General features: G+C 39.3%; 1 protein-coding gene across 3 annotated transcripts in view; it reads left to right on the top strand.

The window, feature by feature from the left end:
• Positions 1-9108, top strand: part of PPARGC1A (PPARG coactivator 1 alpha) — a 367342-nt gene extending 358234 nt beyond the window's left edge. For all 3 annotated transcript variants that reach the window (XM_066185546.1, XM_066185548.1, XM_066185547.1), the window contains 3 exons: positions 1657-1778; positions 2133-2284; positions 5120-9108. In XM_066185546.1, the coding sequence (XP_066041643.1) occupies positions 1657-1778; positions 2133-2284; positions 5120-5223 (378 nt within the window). In that variant the 3' untranslated portion in view covers positions 5224-9108. The remainder of the gene's footprint in view (positions 1-1656; positions 1779-2132; positions 2285-5119) is intronic.
• The last annotated feature ends 12253 nt before the right edge of the window (positions 9109-21361 follow it).

Raw genomic sequence — 21361 nt, 5'->3', positions numbered from 1 at the left:
TGGTTCAATTTATGGGACTACTGTGTGGGTGTGTAAGGGTTGAGCAGTAGGGCCAGTAGTGCCAGGTCAGATGCAATTGGAGACAGGAAGGCTGAGCACCCAAGCCATGTATAGCTGATGCTTCTTTGCCCTGGTTACCTTAAGGTCAGTGTTTTAAAGATCTCCCTTTTTCCATTTTCTTTTCTAGCAGCTCACTTAATCGTTCTGCCCTCAGAAAAGTGTTTATCCTAAAATTCGTGAAGGGACTCTTAAAGGGTTTTCTAGTCCTTCCCTCATTCTGCTGAGCATTTGCGCTAAGAATGATACAACCATGACTTGATTGTTGTAAAAGTATCTGATGCTTTGTTCCAAGTGTTGAAGGAACATGTAAAAGGGACCCTAGCCTAGGGACTTCAGTCAGGTGGTTTTTATTCTGAATAAACCAAAAGACAGTGGTGACTGTGGGATGTATTTTAATTCCTGCCATTCCCCCCAAAATACTCATTTTAATAAAAGACATCTTTTGAACCCAGTCCTGGTTTCTGCTGACATAGAATTAATTTTCTTCTTAATAGCTGGTACAGGACAGTGTTTTGGATTTAGTATTAATGTTGATAAGACATTGATGTTTTAATTGTTGTTAAGTAGTGCTTACTCTAAATGAAGGACTTTACAGTTTCCTGTGCTCTGCCAGGGAGCAGGTGCATAAGATGCTTGTAGGGAGCATGGCCAGGATGGCTGACCTAAGGTGGCCAAGGGATATTCCATACCATATGGCATCATGCCCAGTATATAAACCAGAGGGAGTTGCCTGGGAGAGGCAGACCACTGCTCAGGGACAGGCTGGGCGTTAGTCAGCAGGTGCTGAGCAATTGTAGTGTACAGCACTTGTTTCTCTTGGGTTTTATTCCTCTCTCTCCCCTTTTCACTACAATTAGTGTCATTGTAATTATTATTATTGTTATATCTTAGCTTATTTCATTTGTTAAACTGATATTAATACAGGCATTTCACCTTTTTCTGATTGTCTTCCCATCCCACCAGCGAGCAGGGAATGAGCTAGGGGCTTTGTGGTACTTAGTTGTTGGCTGGGATGACAGACTTTAACAGTTTTCCCTCTATTTTAAGGTATGGATTATGGTGGAACAGGATTGCAGGATGAATCAGCTGTTGTGTCATATGAGCTTAAAATGTCATGCTTGTAATATGTTTTGTTATGTCTGTGGTACTCTTACGCAATTATTGTGTTACTTTATGCTACTCTGCAACTAAAATGAGTTTTGCTCAGTACTGTCACCATGGCAAGAGAAAGGTAATTCCTAGTTTGGAAGAGTTTGCAGTCCTGGAGGGGATGTGGTAGAAAGGGTGAGAGGGAAGAAGGTTCTGTAGGATACAAAGGGAAGCATCGGTCAGTGTACAGACCAGTAGTAACAATCGGTGAACCCTTCTAGAAGCGCACCACCTGATGAATGTAGTGTCACTTAAATGCCTTAGATGCTTTCCAGGAGGGAACTATTTCATGTACTTGCAAGATGCAGTAGGTCTTCCACAAAAGACTGTTTCTATAATTATGCACCCTCTGCACTCTGTGTGTGTATTTCCATGCATGTATGTATAGGTTCATCTCTATTACACGTTTGTTAAAAAAATACCTTCCCCATTGCTCTTTATCAACAGGAAGAACGTCGTGTGATTTATCTGGGTAAAATCAGACCTGACACAACCCGAACAGAACTGAGGGACCGGTTTGAAGTTTTTGGTGAAATTGAGGAGTGCACAGTAAATTTGCGGGATGATGGGTAGGAACTTTTGAGATTATTTCTTGTTTGACAGCTGCCATATGTAAAAAATTATGGCAGTAAAATTGCTGGTATGGGAGTTACCAGTATAAGTCCTGTGACAGATGACATGCTGAGTTCAAAACCTTACTTATTTTCTTTCGTCCTTATTTATTAATCTTACTAGTTGAAATTTCCTGTCCCAGAAATAAGTATTTAGCTGCATGACAGGACAATCATGCTGATAAATGGATGCTGTACTTCTGGCATTTCCACTGCTGGGTCTCTGGCAAATTCTTGCTTTCAGGAAGGGGTTACGCTAATGTGTGCTAACTCTTCTCAGCTTTCGTTCACAACTGTATTTTTCAATGGCAGAGACAGCTATGGTTTCATCACCTACCGCTATACTTGTGACGCCTTCGCTGCTCTTGAAAATGGATACACTTTACGCAGGTCAAATGAACCTGATTTTGAGCTGTACTTCTGTGGACGCAAGCAGATTTGCAAGTCTAACTATGCAGACCTAGGTAGGTATTTTGCTCCATGTGAATTAAAGTACATAACTAGAATCGTGTTACGGATGAGAATTTAGGGTTTGCTTCTTTTTGTTTATTGCTGATGCCATTTAAAGATTGGAGGGGTGGTGAAGAAATTGGTTTTCACTTGCTGGAAGAAGTTTAAAAGGCTACTGATCTGAGCTGGCTTCTTTCAAATATTCCAAACCATGAATTCTTTTAAAGCCAATTTCCATCATTTTCAAAAATAAGTGCCCAGTATTCAATAATACATTTCTGCGTTGGAAAGATATCACCGCAGAAACTTCCCACATGCTTTACTATTTATTGCTGTAACTGTTTGATTCCAATACTTCACTTACGTATATGAGTGGTAAACAGAGGACAAAGTAGATGCCTCAACCCAAATACTTCATTATGATTCTTACTTTGCCTTGAGTTCTGTTGTAGATGGGCAGAATTTGCCTGGGGCACTCATTAAATGCAATTCGTAGTTGCTCAAGTTAGAAAACTAGAAGAGCTTATGGCCAAATCTGCTCCTTAGTGTGGCAAAAGCCACTGATCTCAACTGGTAATTCTAAAATTGTACATAAGTATCTGTATATGAAGGTGTCTCCTTGCAGGGCCTTCCAGTCTTGGTGTAAGAGGCTGTGGAGAGCTCAGCAAATCTCTTGGTGTTTGCAGTTACAATGATGTGGGACTTTATGCATACCAGTCTCCAGTCCCCCCGCATGCTGTGGTAACTCCAGTCCCGAGTGTGCATGCTGGGTCTGTCTGAGTCTTGCCTGGGCAAAAATGGATAGTTCTGTTCTATGCTCTGAGTCAGGGTGTAATGCTTTGCCTTGCAAGGGTTTTTGGAGATGTTCAAAGTCTTACAGCAGGAATGCTGATGTCAAGTATATGCATAAAGAGACTATGCAGACTACCAAAACAGCCTCTGTAATATTACGATATATGATAAACTCACCTCTTATTTAATTACCTTTTAAAATGTAAAGTATTCATTAAATGTTAAACCTTTCCTAATACCTGTATAAATAGACTAAAGGCATGGAAATTACACTTTTCTGAATAACATAGCAAGGCACATTTTGCTGTTGGATCTATATTAATCAGATATTGTGGATTTTTTTATGAATAAATGACCACAGTCATTAAAATCTCTCATAACCCTGTAACACACTGCTAATGAAATCTTGTATGTGCTGCCCTCGGCTTTGTACGATGCAGGAAGTGAATACAGATATATTTTTTCTAACCAATTGATGTCTTTTCAAAATAAATTATAAAGGTGATACGCATTGTTCACAATGAATATGCTATAATTCACTTCAGTGGCTAAACAGATAATGTAAAGCTAAGAAAAGGCAATTGACTGCTGAAGAGATACAGGGTTGATGTAAAAAATACAAAAGGTAACAAGGCATTTGTTGAAATGTAGGCTGATAAAAACCAGATTGAAGTCTTGCCTTGATTTGACTTATCTTCAGCAATGGAAGCCAAGGTCATCTCTGTATCTCAGAAAATCTGGGGTTTAAAATAAGTTGTCTGAAGGGAACCCTCTTGAACATTATTCATCACTGGGAGTATTCCCTGTCAGCTCTCTCCGTTGTGAGTGGGATTCCCAGAGTATCTGTGAGCAGACTGTTTTCACTTTGTCCTGCTGACAGCTTGAGCTTCTGTACTTCAGACTGCATTCCCTGTATTTTGCAGAGTATCTGATAGAGCAACATAAGGAAATGGCAGGATTAAAATTCATGAGCTGGTACCAGGACAGAGAGAATTAATCAGCTTTGGGTTGAGTACAGAAGAAAGAAAACACTTGAAAATAGTAGTCAGAAGTTTAACACCTCTCCTCTGTGAGAAGATATTGTCTTAACAGAACTTGTAATGAACATTTAATGCGTAGTGTGTCTTATAGTGGTAGATGGGGAGCTCTGATTAATTCAACACAAGAAATGGCAAGAAAAGGGCACTCTCGTAAAGGAGCTGTGATACAGGAACTGGTGAGAGTCGGTGTTAAGCAGGGTTGACTCCAAGAGGAAATTCATTGCTTGCAGCCATGTCAATAATTGTTCCAGAGCTGTGTGGCCACAAACATACAACCCCTCCTCTGTGGTGGGAGCAGACTGACGTCCGTGTCTGAGCAACCGACAAAGCTGGAACAGGTATCCCAGGCCGCAGGAGCTGGACTGTTGTTGCTGCTGTGGCTTATCAAATGTGGTGCAGAAAGCTGAGGAGGCCTCCTGAGGCTGCTCATGCAGCCATGCAGAGGCCCTGCCCAGAACTGCTCACACTCTAAACAAGCAAACTCAAAAAGATTAATTGAAACAAAACCAGAGATTCTGGCAGGTGTAGAGACTTCCACAAGACCCCAAGGCACGGCAGTGAGAATCGGCTGTTTCCTCTCTGTGCAGCTCACAAGGCTGCCCTGGCTTTCTTCAGAACCTTTCTCAGGAGAATCAAGTCTTGGACATGCTAAGAAACACCAGTTGCAAGACAAAGGTGGAGTTTTGGTTAAGGCATCTGTCAAGATTATCGGGACTACTTTGAGACCTATGCACGAGTGTCTTGGTGCTCAAGTCCTTGAGGAAACTGTTTTGAGTTAACCTGCTCTAAAAGTATATGCAATTAATGATTCTTCCCCACTGCTGCTGCTATGTACCACTTTTGTTAAGTGCTGCTTCTTACCGGGAATGCTTCTGTGATGGTCATTTCTAGGCTTTTTTTGTCCCATAAAGTTGTGGTTGTTAGTGGATTGTTTCTTTGGTGCCTTGTTTGTGCTGATATACAGAGAAAATAAGTCATTCTTGCCTCTTACCTAAACTTGCATTCTTTGGGTTTCAGATTCTAACTCAGATGATTTTGATCCTGCTTCCACTAAAAGCAAGTATGACTCCATGGATTTTGATAGTTTACTTAAAGAGGCACAGCGGAGCCTGCGTAGGTAACAAGCATGTCATCCGAGGAAAACAGAGGGATGGCGAATACCTCACGGACATCACGTCCTTCAATAATGGACAACTAAAAAGTCGTACTTAGGAATTTGTCCTACTTTACACTCTGTTCAAAACCATGGTTTACATGAACACAGCTGCTCGAGGAGTGGAGGGGCAGGATGCTGTCCAGTAAGCACACGCATGTCCATGGGTGTCAGCTGCGCTTTTGCGGGTGAGCGGTGGCGGGGGAGCCGGGCGTTCCTTGCGAGTTCAGTGCAAATCACGAGACATGGCAGCAGTTCCACGGAGATACACGTACAACAATGAACTGCAAAATCTGTACATATTACATTTTAACAAAAAAGAACAAAAACAAACAGAAAAAAACCCCCAGTGTGAGAACTATGGCTGCTGATGTCTGGGGATCAGACACTGCATTTTTTTTTTAAAGAAGCTTCTTCTCACAACACGGTGATAATATGACAATCCAGAAGAAACCACAGGTCCCAGAAGCCTGCAGTCTGTCTTAGCTTTGTTTTAAGATTGTTCTTTTTTTGGTTGGTTTGTTTTGCGGGTTTTTTTGTGGGGTTTTTTGGGTTTTTTTTGCAGAAAAGAAAATTAAAAGGCTCAAGCTTCCCTAACATTTTGAAGTTTCATCTTTTAATTCTGACACCCATGTAAATGTCTACAACATTGATCTTCCACAGCAGAATTTTCAAAGCCTTGTTAATGGTCAAATGTGCAGCTTGTTCAGCGATTTATTCTAATGAGCGGACGTGGTGTTACATTATTAATGAGAGTTGGATATAACTATCTGGGTGTGTGCACAGATAGTTTATTTGCTACATTCTCTAAAGTAGTTGAGTATTTACAAATGTTAAATGGAGTATTTTTATTTATGTACATACTGTATGACGATGTTTTTTTTTTGTTACAGCTATGCACTGTAAATGCAGCCTTCTTTTCAAAAACTGCTGAATTTTTCTTAATCAAGAATACTCAAATGTAATTATATGAGGTGAAACAATTATTGTACACTAACATATGTAGAAAGCTGAACTTAGGCTTATATATATTTGATTGTAAAAAAAAAGAAAAGCGTGTGGGTGAGGATGTGAGTATGCATATGTGTGCGTGTGTGTCTGAGTGCAAAAATGCATTATACACATTCATCCCTTCTTTGGTGAGCTTACATAAGAATTTTGTCAAGAATTATCCTAGCCCAAAAGATATTAACCACCTTCTGCAGTATTTTTCCACATTTTTCTCATTGCTTGATTTTCTTTTGCAGTTTTATACACTGAATTTGTTAGGGGAATGAAATTTTCTCATCTAAATTTTTCTAGAAAATATCATAATTTTATGTAAAGTCTCTCAAATGGGTAATCATTAAGAAATGTTTTTATTTTATGTATCAACAGTAGTTTTGAAACTAGAGGTCAAAAATCTTTTTAAAATGCTATTTTGTTTTAATTTTTTGTGATTTTAGTTTGATAAAAATATGCCGAGGTACTAAGTACAGTATGATTTTTACAGTAATTCTGTGTCTAAACACTGTTCTTGAAGCCAGTAATCTTTTCATTGGCAGAGTTTAATGATGGTATTTATCTATATTTTTTACAGTTATGCATCCTGTATAAATACCAATCCTTCATTCCTTTGTTTACTAAAGAGACATATTTATCAGTTATAATTATCCTATTTATTATAAATTATGAGATGACTAAAAGAATAAAAAGGCCAGTGGAAATTTTATACCTAGGATGCATGATGGTTGTCAGTTTGGAGTAAGCAAGTGCTTTGTTTGGAAATTCCGCTTTTGCAGAAGCAGTGGGTTGGGTTTGGGTTTTTTCGTTTTTTTACTATGCACTAGCATGGCCTCAGATGTGCCCATGACATTGTTGCTGATGACATTGCTTCTGTTAAATTAAATAGAAATTTCAGGAAGGAAAAAAACCACAAGAGTATAAACTCCTGCTATTCTGAGCATCAGAATTTCATTGGAACTTGGAGTCTCTACTGAATCAGCAAAGTTTGGAATTTGCTTGTGAATGTATAGATTTGTTATTCTATTACTCTTTGGCATTCATGACTCCTCTTAAAGGTATGGCACACCTAACTATTTAATCTGCCTTCCCACTCCAAATCTTAGAAAACTGATTCTTCCCCCATACCAGTGCAGTTGATTTTGATGGCTGCATTCATTTTATCACCAGCATATTGTGTTCTGAGAGATTCCACTGTCTGTCCTGTCGGATGCTTGCTTGATTTTTTGGCTTCTTATTTCTCAGTAGATAGATAGCAATAAAACAAAAAAAAGAAAAGAACTTTTCTGGAGGTTCTGTGTTACAAATGTAACATCCTTTACTCTGCATAATTCTTGTTGTTGCTCTGTAGGTTAAAAATGCAGGTATTTTAACTTTGTGTGAATGCCAAACTAAAAGTTTACAATTTTCCTTTCTGGATTTTGAGTATCTTCTGTTGTAAAGAAAAATATTAAAAGCAATAAATTATTTTTAAGAAATCAATATTTAGTATATCATATTATGTGTTCAAGGACCAGATGCATTACCTATTTTGCCTTTACATTTCTGTGATTAAATTTTAAAATGTTCTCTTTTGCCCTGGATTGCTGACATTAATAAATTGGTGTGGGGCTTGTGTGGGGGCATTATTTATTTTTCACTGTGCAGGCATAATGACATGAGTCAATTTTTTTATTTTTCTCACTGGCCTGGCAAACATTCTTGTCTTGAAGATGGCTTTCCTCTGTTGATTTACAAATTACATATGAAATTAATAGAGCTAGGATTGCTGAATAAAGCTATTTCTATCTTTTGTAGACACTGTAATAGGAAATCCATCAAAATATAAACTCAGTGTTTACTTTTCTTTTTTTTCTTCCCCAAGAACATTTCAAATTAGCACATGTACCACATTGTCACCAGAGGCAAATTGCAGCATAGCTCTGTGTGTCTTTTATATGAAGATTGTACTGTTGTTTTCATGCTGTGGTAAGTACCACATCCGCAATACAGGTAACAGAACAGGTACTTAGGAACCGTGGTCTTTCCTAGAACTGTAACTGAGTAATTCCTACAGAATGGAAAATTATCTAAATACTAATCCAAATAGAGGGAGCCTGAAGTTGAAGAAAAGTATCTGTGCTAAACTACTTTGAAAAGCAGTTGGGCTGCCATCACCAAGAGCAGCACTGAGAGGAAAGTTTGTGCCTCTGGGGTAATAATGCTTGGGTCGGTTGAAAAAAAACAAACCAACAAACACAACCACACCTCCTTCTCATCCCTTTAGATGTAAACCTACAGTAGGTAATGATTATGTGTCCTTTTTAATGGCTGTAATGAGAACTTCAATCACTGTAGTATAAGATCTGATCTATAAATTACCTAGAATAGCCATGTAATATAATGTGATAATTCTAAATTTGTACCTATGTGACAGACATTTTCAATAATGTTAACCACTGACCTGATGGAGCTACTGTAATATTTGTACAGTAGGTGAACATGTAAAGTTGTAGGTTGGACTATGCTGAACAGGGGAAGTGAGATAGTAGTTATGCCCAAGCTGGGCTATTTTCCACCTGCCAATTCTACATGTACTTTTGTGGTTTAATTCATTGTATGAAAATTCCTGTGATTTTTTTCTTTTTTTTAATGTGCAGTACACATCAGCCTCACTGAGAAAATAAAGGGAAACGAATGTTTCAAATCCATTTCTGTTTCTCATTTTTATTACAAGTGACAGGTTTTTTTTTCCCCACAATTGGTTGTGTGGTGGGTTTTCTGTTACTCTTTCTAGTGGTTGTAATGTATTTCAGATTACCGGCCAGAGCATGCCTGCATTACTGTACTTTGTACAGGGCATAGCATCACCAGTTTTAATATATTTAATGGTAGAAATGTGCTATGTGCCTTTCTGCCATGAGTACCCAAGTCTGTTGAAGAGCCATGCCATAAATGATGTAAGAAAACTTTCAAAAAATTCTCAGTGGAGTTCAGGAGTTGCTGGTTTGAGTTAGAAGGGGGTGGGGAATGTAACGACTTTTCTATCTGACCATGCTGGATCCCAGTGCAGGTAGTAGGGACTGAGAAGTGCAAAATGGTTGGTATCTTCCATCCCGAGATGATAAACACCTGTACTGGGAGTAAACTTGTCATGAGAGTCCTTCACCAGCCTCTGTCTCAGCACACAGATGAGGAGGACCAGACAGGTAGGTGGCTGAACAAGGTAGCTTTCCTGACTCCTTTGAGGATGATACAGTGTGCAGCATTTAGGCTTCCACAGCAGCACGGCCACTGAGCAGGCAACAGGTAGGCCTGGGGATGGCAGGGGGTATTCACACCCCTCTCCTTTTCATGTACAGAAATAGGGGAAGAATTGCTTTTGTTTGGTTTGCCCAGGTTCATTCACAGGTTGCCATTTTAGGGCTGCAGGCCTGAGCTGCTGTGACAGCAGCCTTCTTTGGGGGTTCACAGCACAACACTGTGTGACTGAGTCTTCTCATCGAATGTTGCCTCGGCAGGGACCCAGCTGAGATTTGAGGAGCAGCACAGGGCAGCTGCTGGGCAGCCTGGCTGTGCTTTTTAAGGAAAGGACTACTGAATTCTCTTGAAAAATTTGCTCTCAAAACAACCAGACTCCACCTCATCTCTGTTCGTAATACTGCTTTTTAATTTATGCTCCATAACTTGCAGAAATGTTTAGCTTTTGTATTTTTACCATTTACTAATCCAAACTGTTCTGCTTGGCTCTCACAGAGGTGGTAGAGTGAAGTTCCACACTCCGAGCAATTTGCGTTGTTGACTCACTGCTCCTGATCAAATTAATGCTCAAAATGTAGTAGGCCAAATTATTCCTGACGTATTTCATCCGCCTTGCTGCTGTTCCACAAGGCATGAATTTAGCCCAATACTTCTCCAGTTACTAGCCTCTCTAATTTCATTTGTTTATTCATTTCATATTTTTGCATAGCACTTTTGATGCTTGCCAAAAAAAGCACTGCACATTAAATTTCCTGGAAACTATTGCCTCCCATCTTCTTTCACATTATTAAGGTTTCTTGCGTAAAATCAGGGCTTTCCTTTGCCTGTTATCCTGGGTCACCATTTTTCCCCATGGTGAATACTGCAAGCTGAGCACCTGAAATCAGATTCAGGCACCTCAACGAGTGGCCTGATTTTCAGAAACGCTGAGCATCTCACAGCTCCCATCAACTTCAATTAGACCTGCTGTCTCTCAGCACTTTTAAAAATCAAGCCACATATTTAGAGCCCCAATTCAGCACAGCATTTACATTTGTGCTTAAGTCTGTCCTGATTCAGCAAAGCACTTAAGCATGAGTGTTTTTAGATCCATTGAAGTCAAGTGCTCGGCTGCTTTGAATAAAAATAGACTCCTGGATTGGGGCCTAAGATTCCAAATACAGAAACCAACACCTAATTTTAGGCACCATTTGGAAAACCGCCTCTCCTACCACCTTTAAACTTTAATGCTTACAGAAAACACCGAAACGGCTATCAGATCTTAAGGGGAAGAGAGAGAGGTTTAGAGAAGAGAAGTGGAAACAATGGACAAAATTATTCTTTGTGGAAAATGTTTTGAAAACTTTAAATCCAACTCTTGCAAGATGCCTTGATTAATTTTTATTTCACATTGCACTTCCAGAATCTCACTGAAGATTAATGTGCAGTTATTCTATTGTCCTTCACCATTAATTAATAAACTGCTATATTAAACTTTAACCAATGCCAACCTCTCCTGCTCTTCAGCGAATCACATTCTTACCATTGATATTCAATGTTCACAAGCAAACTAATCTATAAATCAATTTTCTCTACTTTATCAAACAGCAGAAAGTAATAAAGAAGGTCACAAATAGTACAGTAGTTCCTTGGAGGTTTGTAACATCATAATTTAAAACTCAGAAAGATTGAATCAAAAGTTGAATTAATCCCTAAGGGAAAAGATTCTATATAGATTCTATTGATAGATATAGGGCAGCCTGTCTTCATTGGGAGCTGGTATATTTGTTAATACTTCAGGGCAAAGGAGACCAGTCTTTTCAGCAAAGAAGAAAATGAAATCCTCCATGAGAGGAAGTGAGTGTGTCCTGTGATTCCTGTTGCTGTGCTCTCTTTACGCTGCTCTGCTGGGAAAAAGAGAAAGCCAACTCATCCTTCGCTACATGATGTGCTCTGCTGAACGGCTGGTGTCTGTGCAATACAATTATGGAAACCTGCTGGAATGTATGTATAAATCTTCAATGTTGCACTTGATTGGTGTTCATTCCTCAAATAATGCTTTTATTGTCAAACAACCTCAACCCAAAATCTTAGCAAGTCTATGAACACAAAGCAAAGTGAAAGGTTGTTTTTTTCAGTGACAGATTTTGGTGAAGTTACAAATACTTATTCTGTAGCTGGAAACATATTCCTCAAAACATGTTTAGCTTTTGAGAGTCCTTTGAATTATAGCAACTTCCTTTCAACAGTCTTGTGGAATAATAGTTTTGCAAAGGCATTTCTGATTCTCTTTTATAAAAAATTCTATAATCCTTATGATATGACTGGGCCTCTTGAATTAAGCTCTTCCTAATTCAAATGGAATTAACGGGGAGAAAAATACTCCCATATAAAGAGAAATATTTTTAAAAAATTCTTATGGGCTCAGTTGAAAAAAATTATACTCGCAGGTTTGGTAAACAGTGAGATCTGAGATGAAGTGTACCTTTGGTAGGCATTCATGGTGAAGTGCAAGATGATAGATCTGTGCTTCCATACTGACTTTTCTTCTGCTATTTTCTAGTAGAGAGGAACTGAGCTGCCCTGAGAAAAGGCAACTGAAAATAGGTACTATTCCAGCCTCTCCAATATCAGTGATTAAACTCTAACCCTCATCAGCCTTTTGCATTAACCCTGGCTTGTGTAAATAGTGGACAATGATCAAATGTAAATAATCTCATGTGCTTTATTTGCGTCATGATAGATTGTCTGCCAGGTGTAATGTAAATGAAAGCCAAAGCTAAGTATGAAATAAAGCATGTCCTAAAGAACAGAATATGCAAATTTCTCTCAGGACTTTTCATCAAATAAAATATTTGCTGCAGTTTATTTTTGACAATCTGTGTTTCACTCTCTATTAAATTAGTACTTGATAAAGTAATAAAATTATTACAGCCATAAAGTTACTGCACTATACCTTCAAGAGATCTTCTCAGATTATTGACTTTGGCATTATGAAAAACACACATTGGTGCCTTATACTAATTCTTTGCTGCTGCATTTGCAACTCAGGCCTGTGCTTGTTTTTGCAATGTGTTGGCAGTGAATTTATTTTAAAAAATTTAAAAATCAGCCCCACACTTGAAAACGAATGGTGCTTTCTTGTTTTAACCATTTACTGGAACAACACCACAGCTAACTGCTTTTCTATTGCATGAATAATTTATTGTTGTAGCTAAGCATGCCGTGGGTTATACACTCCTGCCAGCAAGTATGGAGTGGTGAGTGCTGTTGCTGAATAATGATTAATTACTCGCCCTTCTGAAGGAGCCCTGCTTTGTAAACTGGTCACACAGTGTGTTACGTGGATTGTGTCTGTTATACAAAAGGTTACTTGCAATCACATAATGAGACATAATGATGCACATCACAACAATTCTTTGGTACAAATCTGCGCACAATGGAATTTAGACAGAAACCCATTTATTTACATACCTTGTGTGCCAGAGGGTACAGAACGTCACTGCATTGCTGAAGTGCTGCCATTTCTCTTCTGCAGTGCTGACATTTTGGATGAAAGCAGTGTGATGACTTCTTCAGGAATCTCCAGCCTCAGCTTCAGAGTTGTCCTGTGAAAACCTGCTGGCAAACTCTGGGAGGAACTTGGCTCCCACTGTGTGCAGAGTGTATGAGTGGGATTGTTTGCTGACACCTGTCCAACCTCTTGGTGAGAAGCTGGGATACAGTTCCTCCCTGCAAGGTGAGGAGTTCACTTGCTGTATGGGGTGAGCATCCCTGCCTGTGTTTGTACCTGTCTGATTTAGGAAGGCTGAGCAGGGAATCAAAGTTCTGCCATATATTGTGCTTCGTGTGGTCTAAGGAAGAGCATTCAGAAGTACTGTTCTAAAACCTAGAGCCACAGCTCTTCTGTACCCTAGGGGGAAAAAGATCTAGTTGTTCTCAGCTCCTGCTGTCTGGAAAACAAGAAGTGTTTGGCCACAGCTGTCCCAGGGTTCTTGGGACCACAGCTGGCAGCACCACTGCCAGAGCAGTGACATCCAGTCCTTCCTGGTCTCAGCCAGAGTCACTTGACTGTCCAGGTAGGATCTCTACTATTTTTGTCTGTGTGATACTAAGGCCCTGCTGATAAAGCTTGTCAGCTTAGTTGTGGAAATCGGAGGTGCTGGAGGGTTAGGCTTGGGGTTAGGGTTAGGGTGACATGGGGTTTGGTAGGCAATAGGCCTTTCCCTGCTCTGGAGAGGATGGAAAGTCCTGGATTTGCATCTCTGTGCCATGACAACATGGCAAAGCTGGCTGCAGCAGCCCATGACATCTTTCTTTTCATGGAGCACAAGGCAACCGCGAGGCACTTGTGGGTTTCCAGGGGCCTAGTGGAGTGTGCCAGCACCCTGGTGGGAGGGTGGCCATACAACCCTGGTAGACACCATGGAATGGCTGTTCTACACCCAGTCAACAGCTGGAATAAATCTGTGACTGAGAAACATGATTTTTCTTCCACAGGCAGTTCCACGAGAGGTAGATCATATGCAGGCTCGTTTACTGTAGCACTATCCTGTGTGGATCCTCTGATCTGTAAAAATCCTCGAATCTTATCTGAGGTGGCTCAGTGGCAGCAATAATGGAAAGTGTTTCTCCCTCTGCCTCTTCCCTTGATTTCATGAAATAAAATGTGGCGTGCTAGATTGCTTTATGCTGAAGGCTTCTACCCTGCCACCAAACTTTGCCTAAGTGGGTTAACATGGTCAGACAATATTGGAGAATGGGGGCCAGGAGGAAACAACAAAGGCGGGAAGCAGAAGCACCTGAGTCTCAATCCTCTCAGGAAACGAGGGGAAAAAAGCCCCAGTGGAATCCTCCACTATAATGGCTCAATAGTATTGGTATTATTTCCTTGCCTCCAGATATTGTTTGTCTAACAAATATGGTGTCATTAGTTTCAGATTGGGATCGCTGCATATTTGCAACTGGGCAGCTGTAGAGAGGTTTATATGGAAACCTTAATGAGAGTAGATAGAGAATGGACATCAAGCACCAAGCATAAAGCCTCTCAGCTCTGGAGCTGCATGAAGAGCCCTATCAGACATATATCACAATCCCACCAGCTCTTGCTTGTCCTGTTACTAAGCTATTGACGTTGTATGGAAGCTGATATATAATTGAAGAAATGACATACTCATTTAAAAATGGAAAACACATGGCAATAAAAGGTGCTCTGTAGTGAGACTCCTAGAATGCCTCTTCCTAGCAGAAGCAGCTTTGTAGGTAGCATTTATGCTTTTTCTCTCATGGCACTGGTCTTGCTACACAATGTTGGATCTGATGAGATTGGATGAGGTTAAGCTGCCTCAAATAGCTGCTGACTGGCAGTTTATTCCCTCACTTGCTCAACAATGCCAGACTCACTCTATTTCTGGGAGGCAAAGGATACAGTTAGACTAGACAAATGGAATAGGAAGCAACAACAAAGTGAATCCTGTGCTGTCCTATACATTTTTTATTCACATTGCACATAAATCTCATCCAAGCTCATGGGAGAACTTTAGCATCCCCTTAAATTCCCATTTATTCTCCATCCTTCTCATTCTTTGCACTATTAAGAAAAAGATTTATTTTCTGAAAACTACTCTTAATCATTGTGCAAATAGCAATGGAACATTTATACACAAAGTAATAAATAGATGATTTACATCTTAATACAAGACTGGAGATTCTTCTGACTATTTGTGTTTATTGTATCTAAAACACAGATGCTATTCTTATTCTCTAATATTAATGTTAATTAAGGGATTCCATTATTCTTATTTAGATTTAGGGATGGTTTTTTTCCTCTGCCACAGTGTGCATGGGACAGTTCTACAAGACAAATTAGTATATTCAGCACTCCAAAATGCTTAAGATAGAGAAAAAAAGTTGGGTTTAACTGGTCAAGGCAATAACCTGAATTTCTTTGACAGATGCAGAGTAATGGACACCATGGAAATGCATCTGTTACAATGCTAGGTAGTGGAATACCTAGAAGATCAGTCATACCTTTTGATGATAATGAGGTCATAGTGCAGCAGGAGTATGGTCAGTGCCAGAGTTTATGTCATTTGCCACAGAAAGGTAATACTCTAAATTCAAGCACCTCTGAATGTGGGAAAGTGTATTGTCAAGTCCTGTTAAAGTGACTCTTCTTGGAGGAACAGAAGATGTTTTCTCTCTCTCTCCTGGTCATATCTGTCTTTATTATATTATACTGCCAAGGGCAGTATCTGGTCCTTGGAACTATTTATTTCTTGTGTGCAGAGAGAAACATTGAGCAATATTTTCATTGTTCCATTTTGCTCACACAGGGTCGGGCAATGCCAAGGAAAATATTCCTTTGGTCAAACTGAAAATCATATGGATCTCTGGTTCCTTTACAAGGGCCGTAAGACTTGTTTAACATTTAATCTTTTAAGGTATGTTTAATCTTCAGAAACGTCTGTCATGCCTGCTCTTCAGCCAACATATGCACATGCCTGCATACATACCAGATAAGCAGGATTATATATACCCATATGCATATCATTACCCTGATATATAAAACATGTAAATGCATGTAGACCCCTCATCCGGGATTTGTCACCTACAAACAATAAAACATAGACTGCATAAACTGCAAGAAGAGTTTTCTCTCCAAACAAGGCCATAGGCTATATTGACATCCTTATGTTGCAGAAGAATTGTCTTGCAGGCCAGCAAAAAGTTCTGATTTCATTTGTGCTCTGGCTGAGAGTATTGCAAAAAGCCTTCCTGACTGGGTAACCATCAAGAGTGGAGTCAAAGGGAATGCCTTGGGCTTTGTGGTCATGGCAGCTCACTGGCATCCACACCATTGTTCATAAACTAGTAGGAAATACCTACTGGAAGTACCAACTTAACTTGTGGTAATTTGAGCATTTTAATCATCTGTTTCAAACCAGTTTTCTATAGCTTTGCAGTTACAGTAATTGAATACAGGGCTGCCTGAAAAAGAAATAATTGTTCTTTAAGATGTTATTTAGAAACAAATTTGTGTGTTCTGTGAACTATTAGTAATGGGCAGAATGAGACCCTCAGAGTTTTACCCAATGAGCCCATGACCAGCTAAAAGATGGAAAACAGCAGTGCCTGTTTTTTGCTCACACTGAACTAGCATCCATTGAAGTTGCACTGCAGGTATCCTTAGTCCCCAAGACTGTAGAGTCCAGAGCACTTCCACACCATCTTGGCTTCTTCTCAGGAACGGAAAGTGGCCTGGGGATCCAAAAAGTCCCAGGCTTGATACAATCAGTGACTACTTCAACATGAAGGAAATTGTCATTTCCTTAAATCTGGGTTGGTGTACCAGCCAGTCCAAGATATGTGAACTGCTAAGAGGTACTTTTATCTAACGAACTGCTATGAACCCCTTTCTCCATTTATACAGAGCCAGGTCTGACAACTGAAAAAGGGGTTGATTCCCCTCCCCTCCCCCCCCCCCCCCCACGGGTCTCCCCCCCCCCCCCCCCCTCATTTTCATATGTTCACTTTGTGATTAAACTTACAGCTGGCTGCAGTATTTTAAATGCCATTTCCAGTCACTGGTCATAAACCAGTAAATGATCTCCTTCAACTCCTTCAGTTAACAGTGATGACATTTTAAGAATTTGTTTCAGCTCCTGTATTTAAGAATGTATTTATTTGTTTGGTTGTTTATTTATTACAGCACACTTTGATATTTCTCGATAGTGTCTCTAGACTGAAATAGTTCATGTCACATGTAGCAACATCAAGTGGGTTCTCACCACAGCCTTCCTAGGTCACCTTAAATCACTACAGCTTTGAAGAAAAAGGTGGGAACATGTTGGGTCCTGCAGGAGTGCCCAGGACACTCACACTAACAGTAAATAACAGTTACTCCAAAGTCTGAGTTTTGTACTGTGTTGCATACAGGCTCAGCAGTGAAAATTCCCAGGCTATTTTTAGGTGGTAGTACCGTGGCCCTTCAGGGGTAAGTAGCATATGTCATTTCTGTTGATGTCTAACTTTGCATTTACAGTATGTGACACTATACCATTTATTTAATAAGACATATCTACTTCGATTTAAGAAATCTTTTTATTCAGATCTGTAAAGGGAGATAATTGCTCAGTTCTACTGATTGTCTATTATTAAGGGGAAAAGTATTTAAAGATTTGAAGATACCCCTGCTGCACTCTTCAATAGCTTTACAATTTCTTCCTTGTGTTTTTATCTCTTGAGCATTGCACTAGCTTTCCTTCAGCTTTTGATGAAATCACCTCCTTGATGAAATCACTGAAAAAGCAGGCTCTGGGAAAGTGCTTTATCTGAGATCCCAAAGACAAGTTTGTTCCAAAGATGTTCATGCTTTGCAGTCTACATATTTAGACCTCTCTGGTGATAATACAAAATCTTTGCAAATGCTCATATTGTTTTTCAAGGCTTTGGGTTACTTTGCTAGAGAGATGTTCCTTTGTGAATTAAGTGCTCTTTGAGGATAAAATGTTCATCAGAAGTCTTCAGAGTTACTATATCATAATTTTCATCATATTACTTTGAAAAGACATAATTTATGTAATTTTTTTAAACATACTTTTCTAGAGCATATGTAAAAAAGGACTTTTCCTGCCTCCTCATTGAACTTCATAGCAATTATGTACTAGGGCAAAGCACAATCACCAGCCAGCCCATTTGGCTGGATATCTGAAATTAAAAACCTGTTCTGGATTTTTTTTTTTTTGCATCCTTTTGCAGTCATACCTTGTTTTACTTTCCCTCTCTTCCAACTTTCCTTATGATGCAGTGCTCCCTTCCAATAATATGTAGGTAAATTGCAGATATATAAATGGAGGAAATTAACAAAATAAAAATAAAACTAGTAGTGTCTAGTGGCACATACTAACAGTATGTAAATATATATAGACACACACATAGGTATGTATAGCATATATATGTTATTTGTTATACATATATAACATAAATATACATAACACACATATGTGTGCATATATGTGCATATATCTGTATACTGAAAACAACCCCAGCTTGAATAAGGAGAGCAAATTCTGGAAGGAGCTGCTTGATACCTTTCACAGGAGCAACCCCAGATGACCCTTGAGGATGGTCTGATAGATATGAATTGCTACTGGCATTATGCAATTGGAGAAACAGGGCTACTCTGCCAAAACAATGAATCCATTAAGTCATAAACACTATAGCTAAGTTTATGTAGGATTTATCTAAAATAGCCCAGCAGGTTTGGTGTAAAATGAAAGGCAGAATTTTAATTTGGATGGCAATTGTTTTTCAATAATGCTAATTTGTGCTAAACATCCTGATTTACATAAGAAAACAAAGGCCAAATATTAGGCCAAGGAGCACAATCAAAACTTGGGTTCAGTTATGGGAGAAAGCAGCCTCCTGGAACATAATTCACTAAAGCCAGTTTTTTTAGCTTTTGCCAGCTTTCAGTCCCTAAGAATTTCCCAGTGGAGGTATGAGCATCTCTGTCACTAAATGTAACCCACTACATGCATTTTCTTAATTATCCTCCAGAGTTCTGGTGAAAGTAACTTGAGAGGTTCCTGGACCACAGGCTGAGAAAACCTGCAGTGCTCTCTCTGCTCACTTCTTCCTCACTTTCTCATTATGTTTCCAGAATGACATCCATCTCCATCCTTGGGGTCACAAGAACTTCTTATTCATCAGGTATTTGCCTTGATTTATCTAGAGGCATGAGTTGCTCTCATCTAATGCTTCTCTTTTGACCCATCTCATAATGCAGCCCCTGATGGAACAGGTGGGGTTATTTCTCTTGAAGAATGGACCGTTTTTCAGTATGGTGCAATTTAGGTCTCTGCTCCTGGATCAGTTGACTTCTGGATTAATTTTGTGCCTTGAGCCAGGAGCTGAACTGATACCATTGATAGATAAAAGTTTTCAGTGTGAGCTTGTGCATTTGGGTGTATCTGTGTTGACAGTTATGCAAAGTCCCCCAAGAAGAAGAAGAAGCTCCCACCATTGCTGATGGACCCATGGGCCCATCTCTGCTCCTCCCCAGCCCTGCAACTCCAGTTACCAGAAGTCCCACTTCTCTCAGTCTCATGGTCAAAGCCATCAATCACCCAAAGGCAGCCCACCAACAGATTTCTTGAACCTGTCTCTTACCACAGAAAAAAAATTTAAAGAAAGGAAACTTTCGTTTTTTAAAAAAAGCTTTTCTATTTTCCTTGAGAGTCAGCTCAAATTTTTCTTTAATGAATGAAAAGAGAAATAATCTTTAAAACAAAATCTAAAATTATGTTACTGCTATTTCAGTTAAATTCATCAAGATGCAACCTACAGCTAATACCTATTCACAATGAAGTTTCTTAATTAATTTTCTTGAATTAAGAAACTGTAATCCCCGTATATTGAATTTATCAGTCTTGGTAGTGAATTAAGGTTACGTACTATATAATCCTCATTTTCCAAGCTTATTTAGTAGAAATTTCATTTTGTCCTGCATCATTTATTATACCACATCTTTACAACATTACATCATTGTCATCTATTAACATGCCATCTGAAAGCCTAGAGTATACCTAACTTTTGATTATGGTAACAATATTGGTTCTTTTTTTGGTCATGATACACTCTCATTTAAAGGAATGACTGGCTATAGCCTTATAGAATGTATAGCCTATACAATTCCAGACTGTATAGCCTGTACACTGGCTGTAGGTCACCTAGTCTTAGTTGTACAAGAACTAGTCTACTCGGGTTCCAAGACTTGCCCCCAGCCAGGGACTTTCTGTGCCAATTCCCAACTCTTATAGCCCATCAGCTTTTACAATGATTAGGAGGGAATGGTTGTCCCTTGACGTACTGATTTCTCTTCATTAATTACGTAGGAAAGACAGGGACTGATTTAGAGACTTAAAATTTGGATGGATGAAATCAGATGTAATGACACCTGCTCCTGTGGTGTGCCTTACATCAGCCCCTGGCAATAGCTGTGTTTGTCATTACCTAAAGTGGAGAACACACGCTCATTTATTTAATAAGCATATGTATGAGTCCTCTGTGTGCTGAATAAATAGCACTCAATAACTTGCCCATTCATAAAGAAGCAAAGGAAGTGTTGCAATGTAGAGTCTCTACCCTGAAGAGAAGGACATTACTCTTCTTCCTCCTTCCCAGTATCTCAGAGAGGAATGACATCACTTCTTCCTTGTACCAATGTGGGCACAGTCAGTGCTCTGAGCAAATTTCAGCTGGATTACTGCAGCAAAAAGCTTGCGGCTGAAAGAGTTTGAAATACAGAAATGCAGCCTCAAGTCCTCTCTTCTGCCCAAAACCCAGCATAGACATTCATTATTTCATTGCACTGAACTACGATGCAGATTTGTGAGAGAAAGAAGTAAAGTTTTAAAATCTCGCCAAAATCCCAGGCACTCCTTTGCAGTGATATAGAGGTACCAAAACCCATGCAGTTTTTTCCTTATTCATCTGTAACAGAAGAGAATTAAAGTTCGTGGTGATTTACTATCTCTGAAGAGTCATGTCCTTTTTATTTTTAAACCTAACCAAAAAAGCTTCAAAGTGCAAATCCTTAAAAAAAAAAATAGATCTCTGGCTCTAGCAAAATAGAAGTCAGACTTTCAAAAGAAAAGCAGATGTTTCCTTAAATTAATTAGACAAACACTTCCTGACATTGGCACATGGTAATGTCCTATAAATCACACTGCTATATTATTTTACCTTATCTTTGTACCTATTGCTTGGATCAAGATTTAAATATATGATTCACAAAATGAACCATTAAGATTTTGTAACCTTGTTGTGCTGTACCATTCTTGCTTATTAAATAGTAATACAATTAGCCAAAGGGAACTGAG

This window comes from Chamaea fasciata, unplaced genomic scaffold (genome assembly GCF_029207755.1).
Source record: "Chamaea fasciata isolate MVZ Bird 193981 ecotype frontalis unplaced genomic scaffold, bChaFas1.0.hap1 SCAF_6, whole genome shotgun sequence".
NCBI lineage: Eukaryota > Metazoa > Chordata > Aves > Passeriformes > Sylviidae > Chamaea > Chamaea fasciata.
The sequence above is the reverse complement of the archived record's forward strand: the minus strand, read 5'-3'. Positions and strand labels throughout refer to the sequence as shown.